Source organism: Patiria miniata, unplaced genomic scaffold (assembly GCF_015706575.1).
Source record: "Patiria miniata isolate m_02_andy unplaced genomic scaffold, ASM1570657v1 HiC_scaffold_11, whole genome shotgun sequence".
Classification (NCBI taxonomy): Eukaryota; Metazoa; Echinodermata; class Asteroidea; order Valvatida; family Asterinidae; genus Patiria; species Patiria miniata.
Window position 1 is genome coordinate 5,331,038 of NW_024037049.1, and position 16,112 is coordinate 5,347,149.

General features: G+C 41.6%; 1 protein-coding gene across 2 annotated transcripts; it reads right to left on the bottom strand.

Annotated features, from left to right (window-relative positions):
• Positions 1 to 7,061: 7,061 nt before the first annotated feature.
• On the bottom strand, positions 7,062 to 15,620 carry LOC119742828 (proton-coupled folate transporter-like). 2 transcript variants are annotated; one of them, XM_038219015.1, is made up of 7 exons: positions 15,309 to 15,618; positions 12,046 to 12,918; positions 11,461 to 11,715; positions 11,044 to 11,127; positions 9,817 to 9,973; positions 8,513 to 8,568; positions 7,062 to 7,787 (listed from the first exon to the last, which is right to left on the bottom strand). In XM_038219015.1, exons 2-7 carry the CDS (start codon positions 12,893 to 12,895, stop codon positions 7,717 to 7,719), a joined length of 1,473 nt encoding a protein of 490 aa, XP_038074943.1. In that variant the 5' UTR covers positions 12,896 to 12,918; positions 15,309 to 15,618; the 3' UTR covers positions 7,062 to 7,716. The 2 variants fall into 2 exon arrangements, with proteins under 2 accessions (XP_038074943.1, XP_038074953.1); XM_038219025.1 differs by lacking the exon at positions 9,817 to 9,973 and having other exon boundaries at positions 15,309 to 15,620.
• Positions 15,621 to 16,112: the final 492 nt, after the last annotated feature.

Here is a 16,112-nt window from a genome sequence, read left to right on the forward strand (position 1 = left end):
ACTACCCAAAATGCTGGTGGTTTCATCCAGTGGTGGGGTGCGTGACGCTTGGCGTAGGCTCAGGGATTCACAAACAATATACTGACTCATGGGCGTCACGAGGGGGGGGGGGGGGCAAGGGGGGCGCTTGCCCCCCCCCCCCCCCCCCCCCGAAAAGCCAAAAAAAAAGGAAGCAAAAAAAAAGCGAACAAAACTTGAAAAGAAAAAGAGGCGCGAAGTCATAGTGGTGCAAATTTAATGAGTTGGGGGGGGGAGCAAAATGTCCCTGCCCCCTCTAAAACTGATAAATCGAGAATTTGTTGAGAAATACAAGAATTTTTTGGGAAAAATATGTTTTGCCCCCCTCTAGAAAAAATCCTGGCGACGCCCACGGTACTGACTGTAAGGACAACAATCGTTCATGGGTGGCATTCAAGTTAATACTAAACAAAAATTACGGTTCTGCATCGCTGGACCGGACAAAAAAAAATTAGCATAGAATTTTAAAGGCAGTACCGATTGAATGAGAAAACCTTGCTCAAAGTAAAGAAATATCACGTGAAATTATTCCGCCTGAAATGTTATCGTTTGCAAGAAAGCAATAAATGAAGGTGGTTTTCGATAATTCGATAAATACTGCGAGGACTACACCCATCCCCTCGGAAAGGGACTTCGATGTCACTTAGGCCTATACTATGTGCTAACCGGCTGAACTAATCATGTCCCTAGTGCTTGTTAAAGATGTATTTTCTGTGCTATTTTCGAGTTTCATACTGATTCCTTTAGTTGCAATTTTTTTCTAGCACTACAAAAGTTATTCACTTTTGAATGATGAGATATTGACCGAAAAAACGGCCCATTATTATTAATTTATTAATGTACAATTCGAATTATGGCTGCCAGTCAATAATTCCGTTCTCTGGCTGGTTCCTGCCCCACAATCAGTATCGATAATGTACGGATCGGGAGCCAGTCTGACCAAAATTGTGCAAAGGTTTTCTTTTATTTGTTTTCGCAAAATATACAGTACTGTGCTGAAACTTCGACGGGTCAGCTGTTATGCCACCGTACCTATGCACCGTAATATATGAACTGTTAGTTGTAATACTGGAAAGTTCCCATTGTGTAGAAGGAAATAGGACCTGATAATATTTAGTATAATTTATTTTCCGGAATAATTATTATAGTGTTAATCATTTACGACAGATAGCCTACTGTTTTTATGTTCGCCAGTTCAGTGAATAATGCAAATTCTAAACAGCAGAATGTATATTGCCATCAGAATTTGAAGCTCATTTAGACTTTTTCAAAACAGAAGTTAAAAAATAAAGAGGGAAAAAAAAGTCGAAATCAGTGAATTAAAAGAATTAAGCGGATGGGAGAACTATGGAGGAGTACACAACTGTGAAGTTAATACAAAATGTGGAATTTTATCTCCGGTGCACGGTAAGTGGGATAGGCTATATTATACAACGCCTGAATAAATCCCCGTCATCTGATTGTTGGGTTGTTGATCACGTGTCATTGAATTATTCGTCCCAACGAACAGCGCGGCCGCAAAATAGAAGTTCCATTCCATGGTAAATGGAGTTACATTTCACGGTCACATTTTTGACAGCTCTGACCAATCAGATGACGAGGATTCGGGTATTGTATAAAACAATTAATGAGTGTGTCACATTCGTGCAATGGAAAGAATAATTTCATTCGGTGACAGATGGCTGCACGTCATGAAATTATTCTTGCCATTGCACTCACAAACATGCATTATTTGTACATGTATACCGTAATTATATCTACTTTTAGCTGCCTATGGGCTCCGTGTGCAAACAAAGAGGGCGCCCTTTTACCTAGCAACGACGTCCCATGGGTGGGACATTTAGCTGGTTGACGCGCACCGTTCCTTGTGTGTGACCATTGCCCCCAAGGATGCATACCTGCAAATAAACTCCAATAGACACTAGTGCTAAATGCCCATACTTCAAAATTATTTTAAAAATACTCAAAACTCTCACAGGTATTCAAGCTGCACCGAAAAATGATGATCAATGTGTCATCTTTCATTTTCTTTTCAATTTTTGGTGGGTTGACCATTGACTTTTCGAGATATTTTCACGCAAAGAAGACGACCCCTATTTTCCCCAAAGCGGAAAAGTAGCCATCTTGAAAAACGATCCCTCCACAGCATGGCAAAATAGCCCCAAGTCCGGGCCAGAGGTTCATTACCATATCTCTTCAATTCCCCAATTTTACGGCGCTCAGAACTCTCTAATATAGAATATTTTGAGGGTATAACTTTTATTTATGAGCTTGGCGGATCGATTTACCGGTGTGCACCCCCAAGGGATTTGTACTATGTACACTTAGCCCTGGCGGACTCCCTTTCCTCCCTACGTTACGGAGGGAGTCATGGGTAAACAGTGCTCACAACCGAACGGAAACATTTCTGACCAATAATTTCAATATTTTTACCTTGTTGGAGAAGCTTTTTACGTCGTAGTATTCTATGTGTCCTTATCTGTTGGGCGGCTGGGTTCAGGAATTCCTTATGCGATGCTGACTGACGTCAATCAGGAAAATAAACTCGAAAGCAACGTTAAACTTGTACGTGTTTTTAGTCTCTTTTCATCAGTTTCTCACCGCCGAGTCTATTCTAGTCGTACACGGTTTCCGTAAAGCCCGCTCATGTGAATCCCAGCTCATCATCACCATGGATGACATTGCCCACAACCTGGATGGTCTTCAAACTGACCTCATGCTATTGGACTTTTCGAAGGCATTTGATAAAGTTCCCCATCTTCGTCTCCTCCATAAGCTGAAGTACTACGGCATCGATGGCAGTGCACTTACCTGGATCAGCAACTTCCTTCAGGGTAGAGTCCAGAAAGTTGTCCTGGAGGGGGAGTCGTCAGCTCAATCCCCTGTGTCATCCGGCGTACCCCAGGGTACTGTCCTTGGCCCCCTTCTATTCTTGGCCTATATCAATGACCTCCCAGGCTGTATTTCTGAAGACTCCAGTGTTAGACTGTTTGCTGACGACAGTGCTATCTACCGTGTCATAAACAACATTGACGATGCCGACCAGCTCCAGCAGGACCTCAACACCATGCAGGAGTGGGAGAGGAAATGGCTCATGGAGTTCCATCCAGAGAAATGTCAAGTACTTCGCATCACCAAACGTCGCAAACCGGTAAAGTTCACTTATTCCATCCACAACCACCCTCTGAAGGCAGTACCATCAGCTAAATACCTAGGGGTAGAACTCACTGACAACTTATCCTGGAACAGACATGTAGACACCACCTCCAAGAAGTGCTTGAGATCTCTTGGCTTCCTACGACGCAACTTGAGCAACTGCCCTCGTGAAGTAAAGACCCGCTGCTATATCACCCTTGTGCGGCCTATTGCTGAGTATGCCAGTTGCGTATGGGACCCTTCCACAAAAAGGAACATCACCCAAATTGAATCTGTCCAGCGTAGTGCTGCCCGGTACACCATGAATAACTACTCCAGAGACAGCAGTGTCAACACCATGCTGAGTAAACTGGGTTGGGAGTCTCTACAACACTGAAGAGCCATCTCCAAGGTTGCAATGATGTACCGGATCACCAACAAACTCATCGACATCCCAGACAACCACCTTATCCAGGTCAACTCATCTACCAGAGGTAACAGCCAGAAATTCCTCATCCCACCCACCCGTACAACCTTACTGAAGGGCTCCTTCTTCCCAGACACCATCCGCCTGTGGAGCTCACTGCCCCAGCCAAGGGCGGATCCAGGGGGGGGGGGGGGCCAAAGGGGGCCATGGCCCCCCCCCCCCCCCAAAACGAAACAAATTTTTTTTTTTTATGTGACATCGCAATAAAGGCAGGCAATGAGTACACCACCATCTTTTCCTCAAAAAACATTGGTTAAAGTGATCAGAAATTGCCTCAGATCGCACCACAGAGCATCTAGAATCCAAAAATTTTTCGGGGCCCTTAAGCGGGCCCCGAACCCCACGCCGTAATTTTTTTTACCCACTTTTTGGGGGACCAAATTTTTTTTGGCCCCCACCCAAAATTGTGTTCTGGATCCGCCCTTGGCCCCAGCAAGTTGTTGAGTCACCAACCCTGGATGTCTTCAAGACCAGAGTGAACGGTGTCACCTTCTGATAACCAACCTGTCCCAAAATAGCTGTTTTTACTTGCACATATTTGTCTTTTTATGCCTCGAGTTATGTCTGCACCTGCTTGTTTGCACTTCAACCAATGTGCGAGTATATAGTCGTGTTCCCTAACGTGGCGCACTTCGAAGCTTACCCAACTTTCCTCGTGTAGTGTTGCCAAACCTCTATGTTGATAAACCTCAAATTCATGCATTGAAATACTGGTACTTTTTCCTTTTTAATGCTTGCTATTTAACCTCTGTGAACAATTTCGGTTTCATAAAATTTAATCCGAAATTCAAAAACGGTCGCGTCCGGAAATTGGGCACAAATTGGCAGAGTGTTCCCTAACGTGGCGCACTTGAATAAATCTCAGAAAATTCCAAATTAACATTTAAGAATTTGTGTAAACTTGATAAATTCTGATAAATCATTATTATCTTTACTTACAAACCCAGCCAGATGTTTGTCAGAAAATTATTTTCTTATTTTTCGGGGCATTTTCAAAGGGTTCACTTTGCACTTGAAAATAAAATCGGAAAATCACGCCAAAATAATTTTTTCTTTAACTTTGTAACGGGTAAATAAACTCGCGATTTATGAACGGGGGTGTTTAGAACTTGATGAACTGCACTATACTGCACAGTATAGGAAGATGATGATGATGATGATCATGTACGTCTGTGCAGCGTGTAGTCTGGTTCCCTAGACCGGACAATTATTCTCGACGCTCATATCACATCTGGTCCGGGGGACAGACTATGCTGCATGAATATGCAGTGCGCACGCGCGATTTGCTTAGTAACCACTCTCATACGCACGCGCACTTACTTGAAGGCGCGGTCGCTAATCCAATGACCGAGCGTGTTTCCGCGCCAGTTACCAGAAACACGTTTCGGATTTGGTCATTGGTTGAGCGTTTTCGTGACATCGGTTGGCTCATTGATCTCCATAACTGTGTATATGGAGATCAATGGGTTGGCTGGAGTGACGTCAGGGTTCCAACCAAAACTAAACAAATGAGGGCGCTAGCGTGCGTGCGCGCTTTCGGATCGTACGCACGTACATTTGTATATATCATGTACATTGTACATGACGTACGACTCTGGGAATAAACTGATGAAAAGAGACTACAAACACGTACAAGTTTAACGTTGCTTTGGAGTTTATTTTCCTGATTAACGTCAGTCATCATCGCATATGGAATTCCTGAACCCAGTGGCCTAATAGATAAGGATACATAGAGTATGTAGGCGTGAAATAAGCTTCTATAACGAGGTAAAACATAACAAAACTCTGGTAAAAATGTTGGGTGGTTTCATGTAGAGAATTCTTGCCCTGGACGTTAGTCGTATTGCAATGAAGACTTCGTCCAACCTGGGCTATATGTACACGCAGGGGTACGGCCGCGCGTCGCGGCAAAATTGCAGTCAGGCAAGATGGCGTCGGTCACCCCCAACTGTACTTTCTTTGCCGGTGAGGGGGTACTTGTGAACGGAGCGGATACCTTTTGAACTTCTGGCCAGACTGAAACAGTTGGCAACTACGCCTTATGTCCCACTACAGATATTTATTTCACGGTTTTTAATCCAGGAAGTACTGTGATCAACATAATCCATTGAAATCCGTAATCCCAATAATTGATGATAATTATTTCCAAGCCCGGATCATAAATAACAGACGGGTGCTTCAGCTATACAGGACCATTCGGGATAGAATCTAACATGTATGATCAGATATTATTTTTGTAATTAATCATGTAATCCACCCACATGAAGTATGCATAGAAAAAAAAGAAATGAATCAACGCTTCAAAAAGCTTTCAACCAAAAGTCATACTTTTGGTTGGGGAATGCTGTAGTTTTTCCACGGCCAATTCAACACAAAGTCATTTAGCTTAATATGGCTCAATCAATATAAATTTGCAAATTGAATGCTGCCTATTGTGTCACCATTCAATCGTCAAAAGGAGTTATTCGATTTTGTTTGTAAGCCTAATCATTCTTTCAAAACAAAAAAAGTCGTTCAAGTTCTTCCATTTTGTAAAAGCCAGCCTAGAGGTTGACCAAGAATTCAATAAATTCTACCAATTGGCAAGCATTTTTTCAATCGTTTGCATTCAATTCGTTTCTGTTGCATGTGCTTTCAGATTGGTATTTACCCAGCAGATATTTCATGGAGAACTATACAGGGTGGTGCAAGAGGAAGGAAACCCACTTTTGACAGACATTTTAACCTACTTTCTTTACTTATTTGAACTTTTTTATAATGTAGTGAAGTATAGCTCTTCATACGTGGTGAAAAAAAATATTAAAAAAAAATCGCAAGAATAGTGTTTATGCTAATTGAATACAAGTCACCAAAATCACTGAAGTCTGTTTTTGTGTTCAAATCAAGTTCTGGAGCTCAGTCAAGCGGATGGAATAAAGCCATCCGTGGACAAACAGGTTTGGCACGTGAACTTTTTAAACTACAACATCTGAGAGACAAAATATGCATTTGCAATCATTTTTTCGTCACTTATGTTTAAAGATCAACATTATACCATTAAATTGAAATTTTGAAATATTCTCATTAAGTAGGTGAAAAATGCTGTCAAAAGTGGGTTTCACTTTTTGCATAACTTTGTATCTACCCTGCATTGTTCTTGAGACTATAAACCTTCTCTTTTTAAAGCGATTTGGAATGTAAAGATGGCAACCAAAGACCAATGTAGATACCTACAACAAGCGGACACTGTAGGCATTGGGCACTGTTTATTATGGCCATAAAGTACATGTATATAGTAGGTGTACTGTATAATAGCCGGGTAGTCGTATTATTATACGTGTCTACTATCCAGTTTTATCATTAAATGGCTGAAGTTGTTGAGTCTCCGATTTTTTCCGTTTCTGTATCAATAGGACTGGGAATGCCCCAACCCCGGTCGCTATTCATCTTCCCTCATTTCGTTCAATTATTTGTGACCCTGTCATCACAAAATGAGCATAAAGTTGGAATTTGCCATTTTGCAGTAGGCTTACAGCAGGGCAAAGCCAAAATAAGTAGATTTTTTTTAGAATATTCATAACCCACCTTAACATTTAGCTCCACCCATAATAGGGTATAATTCTGCAACTTTTTAAACTTGTCTTTACAGTGTATAGTAAACATAAAGTCCATGCACTAAGTTGTGTTTCTACCAGCGAAAGTGATGATTTTCCATCGTTTGAATCTGCTCTAATGTACCGCCTCCTTTTACATATTTAGGCCACGACCACAAAAGGGTGAAAATAACAAGTGTTAGAATGCTAGAATGTTTTTTTCTCATGTCTAATTTTATTTCAAAGCATGAAGAACAAAGGATAATGGATGTTAAATGCAGTTTTTCTTAGTTTTTGCTTTTGGACAGACATTACGCGGCGTAAGGACAGACATCACGCTGTGTATAGTGGCCTTAGTACATCACCCTTCAGGACTCGGCTTGATATAACGGGTCTTTTGTAACTATGACAATTGGGCTTTGCAAGTTTCATTTAACCAATAAAAACTGGTCGCATCCTGTAAGTTTATGTTGGCGCTTCAGTCAGTAGACTACAGCCTCACCGTTACAACACGACATCTTCTACCTCTGAATCACCAGTCTCGCTCAGAAGTTTCATGTTGAACTCCTCATCTCCTGTTGAGGAGACAATGAATCAATTCGTCAATTATCAAGCAGCTATTAGTTTCCAAGGGTTAAATATACCCGACAGTCTATTTCGTTGGTTCAGTCATTTATTATTGTGGTGTGCTCAGTGGCGTAGGTTTCAGGGGGGGGGGGGGGCGACAGCCCCCCCCCATGAAACCTTGTCGCCCCCCCAGTCGCCCCCCCCCCCCCACTGAGAATTTGAGTTTCTAAAAAAATTATCATTGATCTACATGACGCCCCCCCCCATGAAATGTTCCAGCCCCCCCCCCCCCCGCGCCCCCCACTGAACAATTCCTGGCTACGCCACTGGGTGTGCTCATGGGAATTTTCAAAACTGGGTAATTTCGTCCGAAAGAATGTAGGCCAAAACGTAATAAAAATGATTGAGTTATTCCCTAATAGTATATACTTTGAGCAGAAAACCACATTAGTATACTGTCAGCGTGGCAACTCCACATTATTTCCACCTATGGGTGATATTTATGGGCGGCAGTTTTATTCTTGCTGTTTTAACCTTTTGGGAAAAATCCATCTCTATATGGTAAAAACAAATCGTACAACGTTTGCCGTGGTTTTTATCGAAATCTGAAAATCGAAATCTGAAAATCATGTGGACGAAGTTGTAATTGTACATTGTCCCTTTAAAAATCGTCTCATTAAAAACGGACGGATTATTATTTTACAAAACTGAAGACTACTGTATGACCACATACCTACGGATCGATGTTTGTCATTCAGTTCTACGTCTGCCATGTCAAACCACAGGTAACTGTCGAATTAAAAACAACAATCCAAACAGAAACATTATACAGGCATGGGGGGGGGTGATCGGGCACGCCCAAGTTTCGAAAACATACATGTTTCCCCTCTTCTTCTGGAATCACAGGAAAAGGTTTAGCTATGGACCCTTTGCATTCACCAGCAACCGTTGAGGTGTTTTTGTTAATTTAATTCACTAAAGCGAATGTTCAAGAGGTTTACTCTATGGAACAAAATAAAGCACGTACCTCAATGGCTCCAATGCAAACAACTTGGCAGAGGAGTTCTTGCGACGCGTTATGTGCATTGTCCTGTATTTATTTGTTTCATTCGAGTTCTTGCGAGAGGGCGCAGCACTGACACTCGTATTTTCTGCAATAAGTGCGGAATTCCCCTGTGTGCTGGAAAGTGTTTCAGGGTGTATCACTATGTGCGTGACTACTATTGACTTTCCAATGTACCAAGGATATACCAGAGAGCAACAACAACAAATTTAGTGAGCAAAACTTATTTACTTTTTTTTTTTTTTACAGAATTTTGAACAATTAAAAAAAAACGCTCGAAGTCGGGCACTTTAGGGTTAAACTTTTGAAATGTCGCGGGCACTCAGTAAAGGAGTTAAAGGCTAAGGTTATTTCAATTGCCAAGTTTTCATATAAGCAGGTATTGACAAACAAGCTTTGCATTTCAGCAAGGCTTTACAAACACAACATTGGAACCATGTACAGAATAATATACAAACGATGCTGAAGTTATATTTAAGTCATTGACATTTGACATGATGACCGGGGATTGTTGTAAAAAGAGTTTATTCAAAAGGAAAGCAGGCACGTTCAGGTGCCTTTTGAGAACCAAAGTCTCTCCATACTTGCACTGGTGGGACTCGAACCCTGGATCTAGTGACAGGATGACCCGATTTGATTGTAATATTTTGAACTACTCGGCATCACATATGCACCCATTTATAATATTTTACATTCATCATTGTAAACATATAGGCGGCGATCTGGGGACGAAGGGAAATGTCCGCCCAAATTATTTTGCTATGGGCGGGAGACGCCAGACGAAGTCCCCAATATTTTATCATAATGCATGCAGATTTTTACCACATTACCTAAATGTTCAAAATAAATTCATTGTTTCCACCCCCACTTTCAACCCTCCCCGGCTTTATCATTTTCCAAGCTGGTAGTAACCCCAAAGTTGACAAGAAATCGCCGCTGATTGTAAAACGCAAAGACTGTCATCCTTCACTTACATGACAATGACTAGATTAACGATGTAAATAGCACCGATTCCTATGAATGAGAGTCCAGGCCACACATACAACGTTGCAGAGTACACGTTGTTAAACAGAAGGGAACCAGCAGCAACGAATATGGTTTGAATTAGGACGGTGCATGCAAACAGTGCGCCTGTATAAAAATGGAAAACAAATGGAAGTCTCCAGTAATTAGGAATAATCAACTGGTTCTAGCTGTAAGCATGAAGTCGCCTCCCCTATCCCAGATTGAGGATGATCTTGCAACACAAAGGCTCTTTCATGCACGTCGTTAACGTGTAGGTTGCTAAGCTACTGGGTAAGTGTAGTTTGCCAGTAGGCCTATACATCTTCAATCAATCAGTAATGGACGAAAATCATATTCATAACTCATTCGATGACTTGACTCAGTCCAAGTCAGGTAGCAATTTTTCGGTGGCTCGACTCTACTTGAGTCATAATAGACAAAGTGACTCGACCTGACTCACTACGAGAAAACAAAATCGACTCGACTGGTGTTGAAGTCAAGAATCAAAGACTCAGCAAGAACCAACAACTTTTTTTGTTCAATTGGGAGAGGGGTGTGACTTATAAGTTATTGACTTCTAGGTTATTTACATCATATCAAGTTGTAAGTAGGCTTGTACTGTGCTGGCAGGGCCATGAAGATATAAGTCGTATCGCGGACCTTTTGACATTGTTACAGAAATTACCATCTTCGAAGCAGGCACGCACAAGGCGCGGCCAACAAAGTTAGTTCAGACGTTCTCGAACGTGACTCCAAATATAACACCTCATTTTTCAGATATGGCAAACAAAATAGCTGTGTGCATCGGGCCGTATATAGAGATTTATCCAAACCAAATAGCGCTCCCTTGTTGTATTCACTCGACATAATAATTAGGTACATTTTTCTTTACGACTGATTTTCAAACATAAACACATGTTTCCCTGCTATCTCAGTGAACATAAGTCAGACCATAGAGCAAGGAACAGACTCGAAAGTAATCGCCAATGCCAGAATGGTGGGGAAAAACAGAACGTTGAAACAACCCAGTAGTAATACATAACATTAAAAAATGCCAGTTACTCGATTCGACTCGAGCAAGAATGTAACTCAAATCATGCTCGAATGGAGTCACAGTGCCTAAGAATGACTCCACTCAACGACTTGTATACAACATTAACGGTGCGCCGACCTAGAGCTGTTATCTATATACATACCGAATTCTGTGGGTTGAACGAGTTTAGATTTGATTGATCCCATGATCGCTCCAGGGTATCCAGATAGGCATCCTATGCAGGCCACTGACAAACCGAAGAAGAGAAAGATTGATGGTTAGTCAATGTTATTATTCACAAAATTAACTCTAATTCACAATTCTTTTCAAGTCAGATTTATGCATCGTAAATGTACGTTCTCTTTTTCTCACTGCCCACTGATTGTTGCCATTCCTTAAATAATCTCCCTGCTAAATAGATTTGCATGCGTTTTACAAATCTGTATGTATTGGCCAGAGATTTACGTTCGTGTGTTTTGTATAGAGAATGTAGTGTGGAGGTTTAAAGTCTTTAAAACATTCTTGGAAAAGCCTTGATTTTAATATGTTTCCTGCATCCCTCCAAAAAAGTTATGTGTACCTAATGCCATCATGAACATGGTGTGCGAGAAAGCCACGAGAATCATGGAAGCGGCTATGGACACCAGACCCAGCATGGCGAGAACCAAGTCGAACCTGACAGAGCGGTCACTGAAATACCGGAACAGTACGGGCAGGCCGACGGCTAAGGGCGCCCCCTTGAGAAGAGTCCTGACGGAGAGATATACCCCGATGGTGCTGGCTGACCAGCTCAGAGGAGAATGCTTGGTGTACAGGATAAACAGGTCCAACTCCCCTTTATGAATTAAGAGAAATATTGCAAGCCAAGGGTGAACAAAGGAAAATTGATTGACTGTACGATTAATAGACTGCATCCACCTACTCGCCCTCTGTTTTTCAGTGCAGTTTATAACATTTAAGTCACTCGTTAATACATTTCAAAAGTGTATCCGAATGATCTGGATATTTAACAATGATCCGTGATGTGCATGGGCCTTTGCAATTGAAAAGCTTTTTTCCCCTGAAATTAAACAAAAAGTTTCATTCTGGTCATCAGACTTCCAAATTAACCAAAGACATGATTTGTCTAAAGACGACAAATGTCCCCAATGAGTTATGTACTCACCTGCAAATGCAATGATGCCCAATATACCTAAGAGTTGGAAGAGCCAAAGGTATCTTCTCTTTTTGCCTTCTCTCTTTATAAAATATACATTCAGCGTTCGATGTAGGCTGTCGTACACATGTCGACACACCCAAGTTATTTTGTTAGGTGATACGTTCCTCGAGATTCCCTCCGGAATTACTTGTTTCTTCAATGGTTCTTCAAGTCTGAGCATAATGTACAAGATGATACTTGAATTCAGTGCGATAATGATCAAGTACACAGCTTCGAAGCCATAGTGTTGCAAAATTGCTCCTGCTGACATCATCCCTATGGGTCCCCCAATGAAAGTCATGGATTCCATGATGCCCAGACGCTTGGTCCGACTAGATGTCTCAGTGATGTCGCACATGTAACTCATCAGAGCTATGTAAGACGCCCCAACGTTTCCGAAGACTCCAATAGTCAAGGCACTGATCAGGAGGTAGCCTACGTGGGCGTGGATGAAGTGGGACTGGAGTAGGAAGCTAACCGAACCGAGGATTATCCCGATGGAGGGGAGAGCCATGATACTTCGTCGGCTGACTCGGTCACTGATGGCACCGTAGATACCTGACATGAGCGCGCCTGGGAGGTTGATCGCTACTGTCATGTACAGGTTCCAGTGAGCTGCCACGGACTGCACCTCATTCTCCTCTTCAGTGTCTTCACTCAGGTTGGCACATAACGCAGTACTGTTGTGCTTTGCTAGGCAGACTTTCTGAAGCACCAGGAGCTGTGTGGCTGGATATTGCATGAACAGAGACATGGTGAATAGGAAAAGCACGGGTTCTACAGTGACGACGTTCAGATAGCCCCAGAAGGTTGCCATCTTGATTCTAGGAATTCAGTACACTGCAAAGAAAAACATGTGGAGGGAAAATCATTAAAATACATGTATATATAAAACTATATATCCGTCTCCGTGGTCCCCATGCATAATAATGAATGATATAAATGTTAGGAAAAGGAAAAATAGACAATCACTTCTGCTTCTGCTGGATATGCGAACACCACCAGATGGTGGTTATAATGAACGCATATGTCAGTGTGGCGGTGGTGATTAAACTTTGTAATGAGCTTTTTGGACCAGCTCATCCATATTTTGTGATCCAGTGTCTCCATTTTGAATAATTTGATGTCAGGTAGAGCTCTATACCGTCTGGTGGGAGGATGTTCCATTCACGAGTAGTCCAGGGGTAAAATGAATACTGGTAACTGTTCTTGTTGAATGGTGGAGTTTCTGAGATATGAGGCCCGGTTTGCAGTCTGGTGGAGTATATAATGTTCTGACGACAGTTGACATTTGATGGAGAAATGTTGTGAACTTCCTTAAAGAAGAAGATTAGGCGAAGTTTGGTGCGACGACTTTCGAGAGGTTCCCACATGAGGTCTGACGTCGTTTGTGACACTTGATTTCCTGCTGTAGTCATTTTGGACGAAGCGAGCAGATCGGCGTTGGATTTTCTCGAGAGTTGCATTGGTGTTGTTGTGATAAAGATCCCATTGATCCACAGTACTCAACCTTCAGCCTAATGAGGGTTTTGTAGGTTGTTTCCCTGACTGATTTGCATGGGATGATGAGTGGTTATGTGCTGTATTTTTAATGGCAATGAAAACTCCTCCGAGGGGGTCAGTTTTCCTATCTTTTCTGCAGACTTGATAAAACGGTGGGAATATTTCTTCCGAGTCTATGTCTTGGTTGACCCACGACTCAGTACCGACAATGATATCCGGAATTTCCTTGTCTATCAGTGCCTGAAAAGTTGATTTCTTTCCCCTTAAGCTCTGAAGCTGAGACTAAGGATTTTAAGAGTCTCATGCCGGTTACGTTGCCGCTTGGAAGGATGTTTACCAGATTTCGGTCTATTTCTTGTTTCTGCAATTAGGTGTAGAAGCTTTCACAGGAGAGCCAACATTTTGATCAATCTCATCCAGCATAATCTCAGAATGATCACATGGCATAGATGCTTGCTGACTAAAACTATTTGACGTTTCAATGCTCCCATTAAATTTTGTGAAAAACATTGGTTCAAAGTTCGCAAGCCCACAGTTACACCACTGAAGCCCAAGAGTAAGACGGATGGTCAACTATTTATAAGAATTGGTAGACCTGATCGCTATTTCTACAACTTCTGTGTAAACAGAAGTTTCACAGTCAACAGCCTGCTGTCCGTGTTTTGCTGCTTTTTTGCACACTGTGCATGACATTTGGGCTCAGTGGTATGGCCCTGGATTTAAGTTTATTTCATCGGAAAGCATCACAAAATTCTTCTTGTTGTTCTGAATATCTGAGTTTAAAGCAAAATGGAACGAACTCATCCAACCCTGTATGCCAGTAGTTAAAAGTCAATCCTCCACTGTTGTCCACTGTAAAATATACAGAAGTGTCCACCACGAAGCACATTTAAAAATATTAGTACATCCAAAGGAAAGAATTTCATACCTGGACATCACTTGACACCCTGTGCACAAACTTTATGAGAGTGGTCTGAAAAATTCTAAGTGTTTTCTCAGTTGAAATGCTTCATTTTACTTCCTGCTAAATTTGACTTTTAAGGACATGTATCGCTTTGTGATGGTTGATAGGTCATTGCAGGGAAAAATTATTGATGGCCATATATGGAATTCTTTCCCATCCAAATGACCAAAAAAGGTCACTAAGGTAAATCTTCACTACATTGCACGACGAGATGAGCAATCGCAATACGATTCCAACGAAGTGCACGATATACGATAGTGTACACGCAAATTGAGATTTAAAAATGGCTGCCGCTACCGCGGGAAAATTTCAGAATTGAAAATCAAAAGTTCTAACAAAGTTCGATGACAGAAACATTAAAAATGTCACTGCTCAGTTGATTCTAGAGCTGATAAAATACATCTAAACTGCAGAAAATATAACAACTTCAAACTATACTGCCGGATTAATGGTGATAAAGTTATTTGCGTGCATGGTTTACAAATAGTTTGTGGTTAACTAGGGCAGGAGTGGCTAGATCTGTGGCAACCCTACAGGGGTGCATATCTAGGCCTATGTTCCCAATACCGATGTTCCCCGAAATCCTTACCATATAACCCTCACCCAAACCCTTACCCTAACCCTAGCCCTAACCCTAATCCTAAGGATTTCGGTGCACATATATAAGTATTGGGGAACATACGTATTTTGGAACATCGGGTAGACACCCCCCCCCCCCCCCCCTACAGGCACCCGGGGTCTTGCAGAGCCGGCCTAGTCATACCTGACAGTTGTCCGTTGGATGAGTTACAGTAGCTAGTCTTACGTGATCCAAACATATCCAGCACGCATAATGGGAATCATGGCGAACTAGATGCCCAGTGGTACATGGTAAAGCGGTATAGGTCTGTCTATGCTATACAAAAAATGCTTGATAGATGAATAATGCCTGTTCCTGTAACAAGGGTCTATATAATTATACTAGCTGCTTCCTGTATGCATTGCACATTTCTTTCAGCTTCCCAGTTTAATGGCTGAGGCTTAAACGCTGCAGGTACAAACACAATGCATTTGACCTTATTGTCTGTCACCGACCTTGCGTTCTGAACAAAACTACAAGCAGTTCGGCATGCGGATTTCATGCATGCATGCTTCGCACGGGGTGCACAAGATTTATATATAAATATGCATTAAGTATTTATTTATTTATTTCTTCTTATACTGGGTGGCCCATTCAGTCCTGCCGAACTGATCTCCCATGGGTCCAAGTCGGAGTAATTATACAATAAAACACGATTTTAACATTAAAAATAACTAAAATCAAATTTTAAGTACGTGTGCGTATTCTCTTTGCACAGTTTTAAGAAAAAAAACGTTATTCTTAAAATTGCAGAATATCGAAATTATGTTAAATTCAAAAATTAACATAACAATTAGCCGAAAATAAACATAAACATTAAAAAGTCATTTAATCCAGCAGCTAGTGCCCAACAATAGGCACATTATTCAATCCCTACGACATCATTATTCCATATGTGATAATAGAAAATCCATTAAAAAAAAAATCATGTTAAAGCCCAGTTAGTTA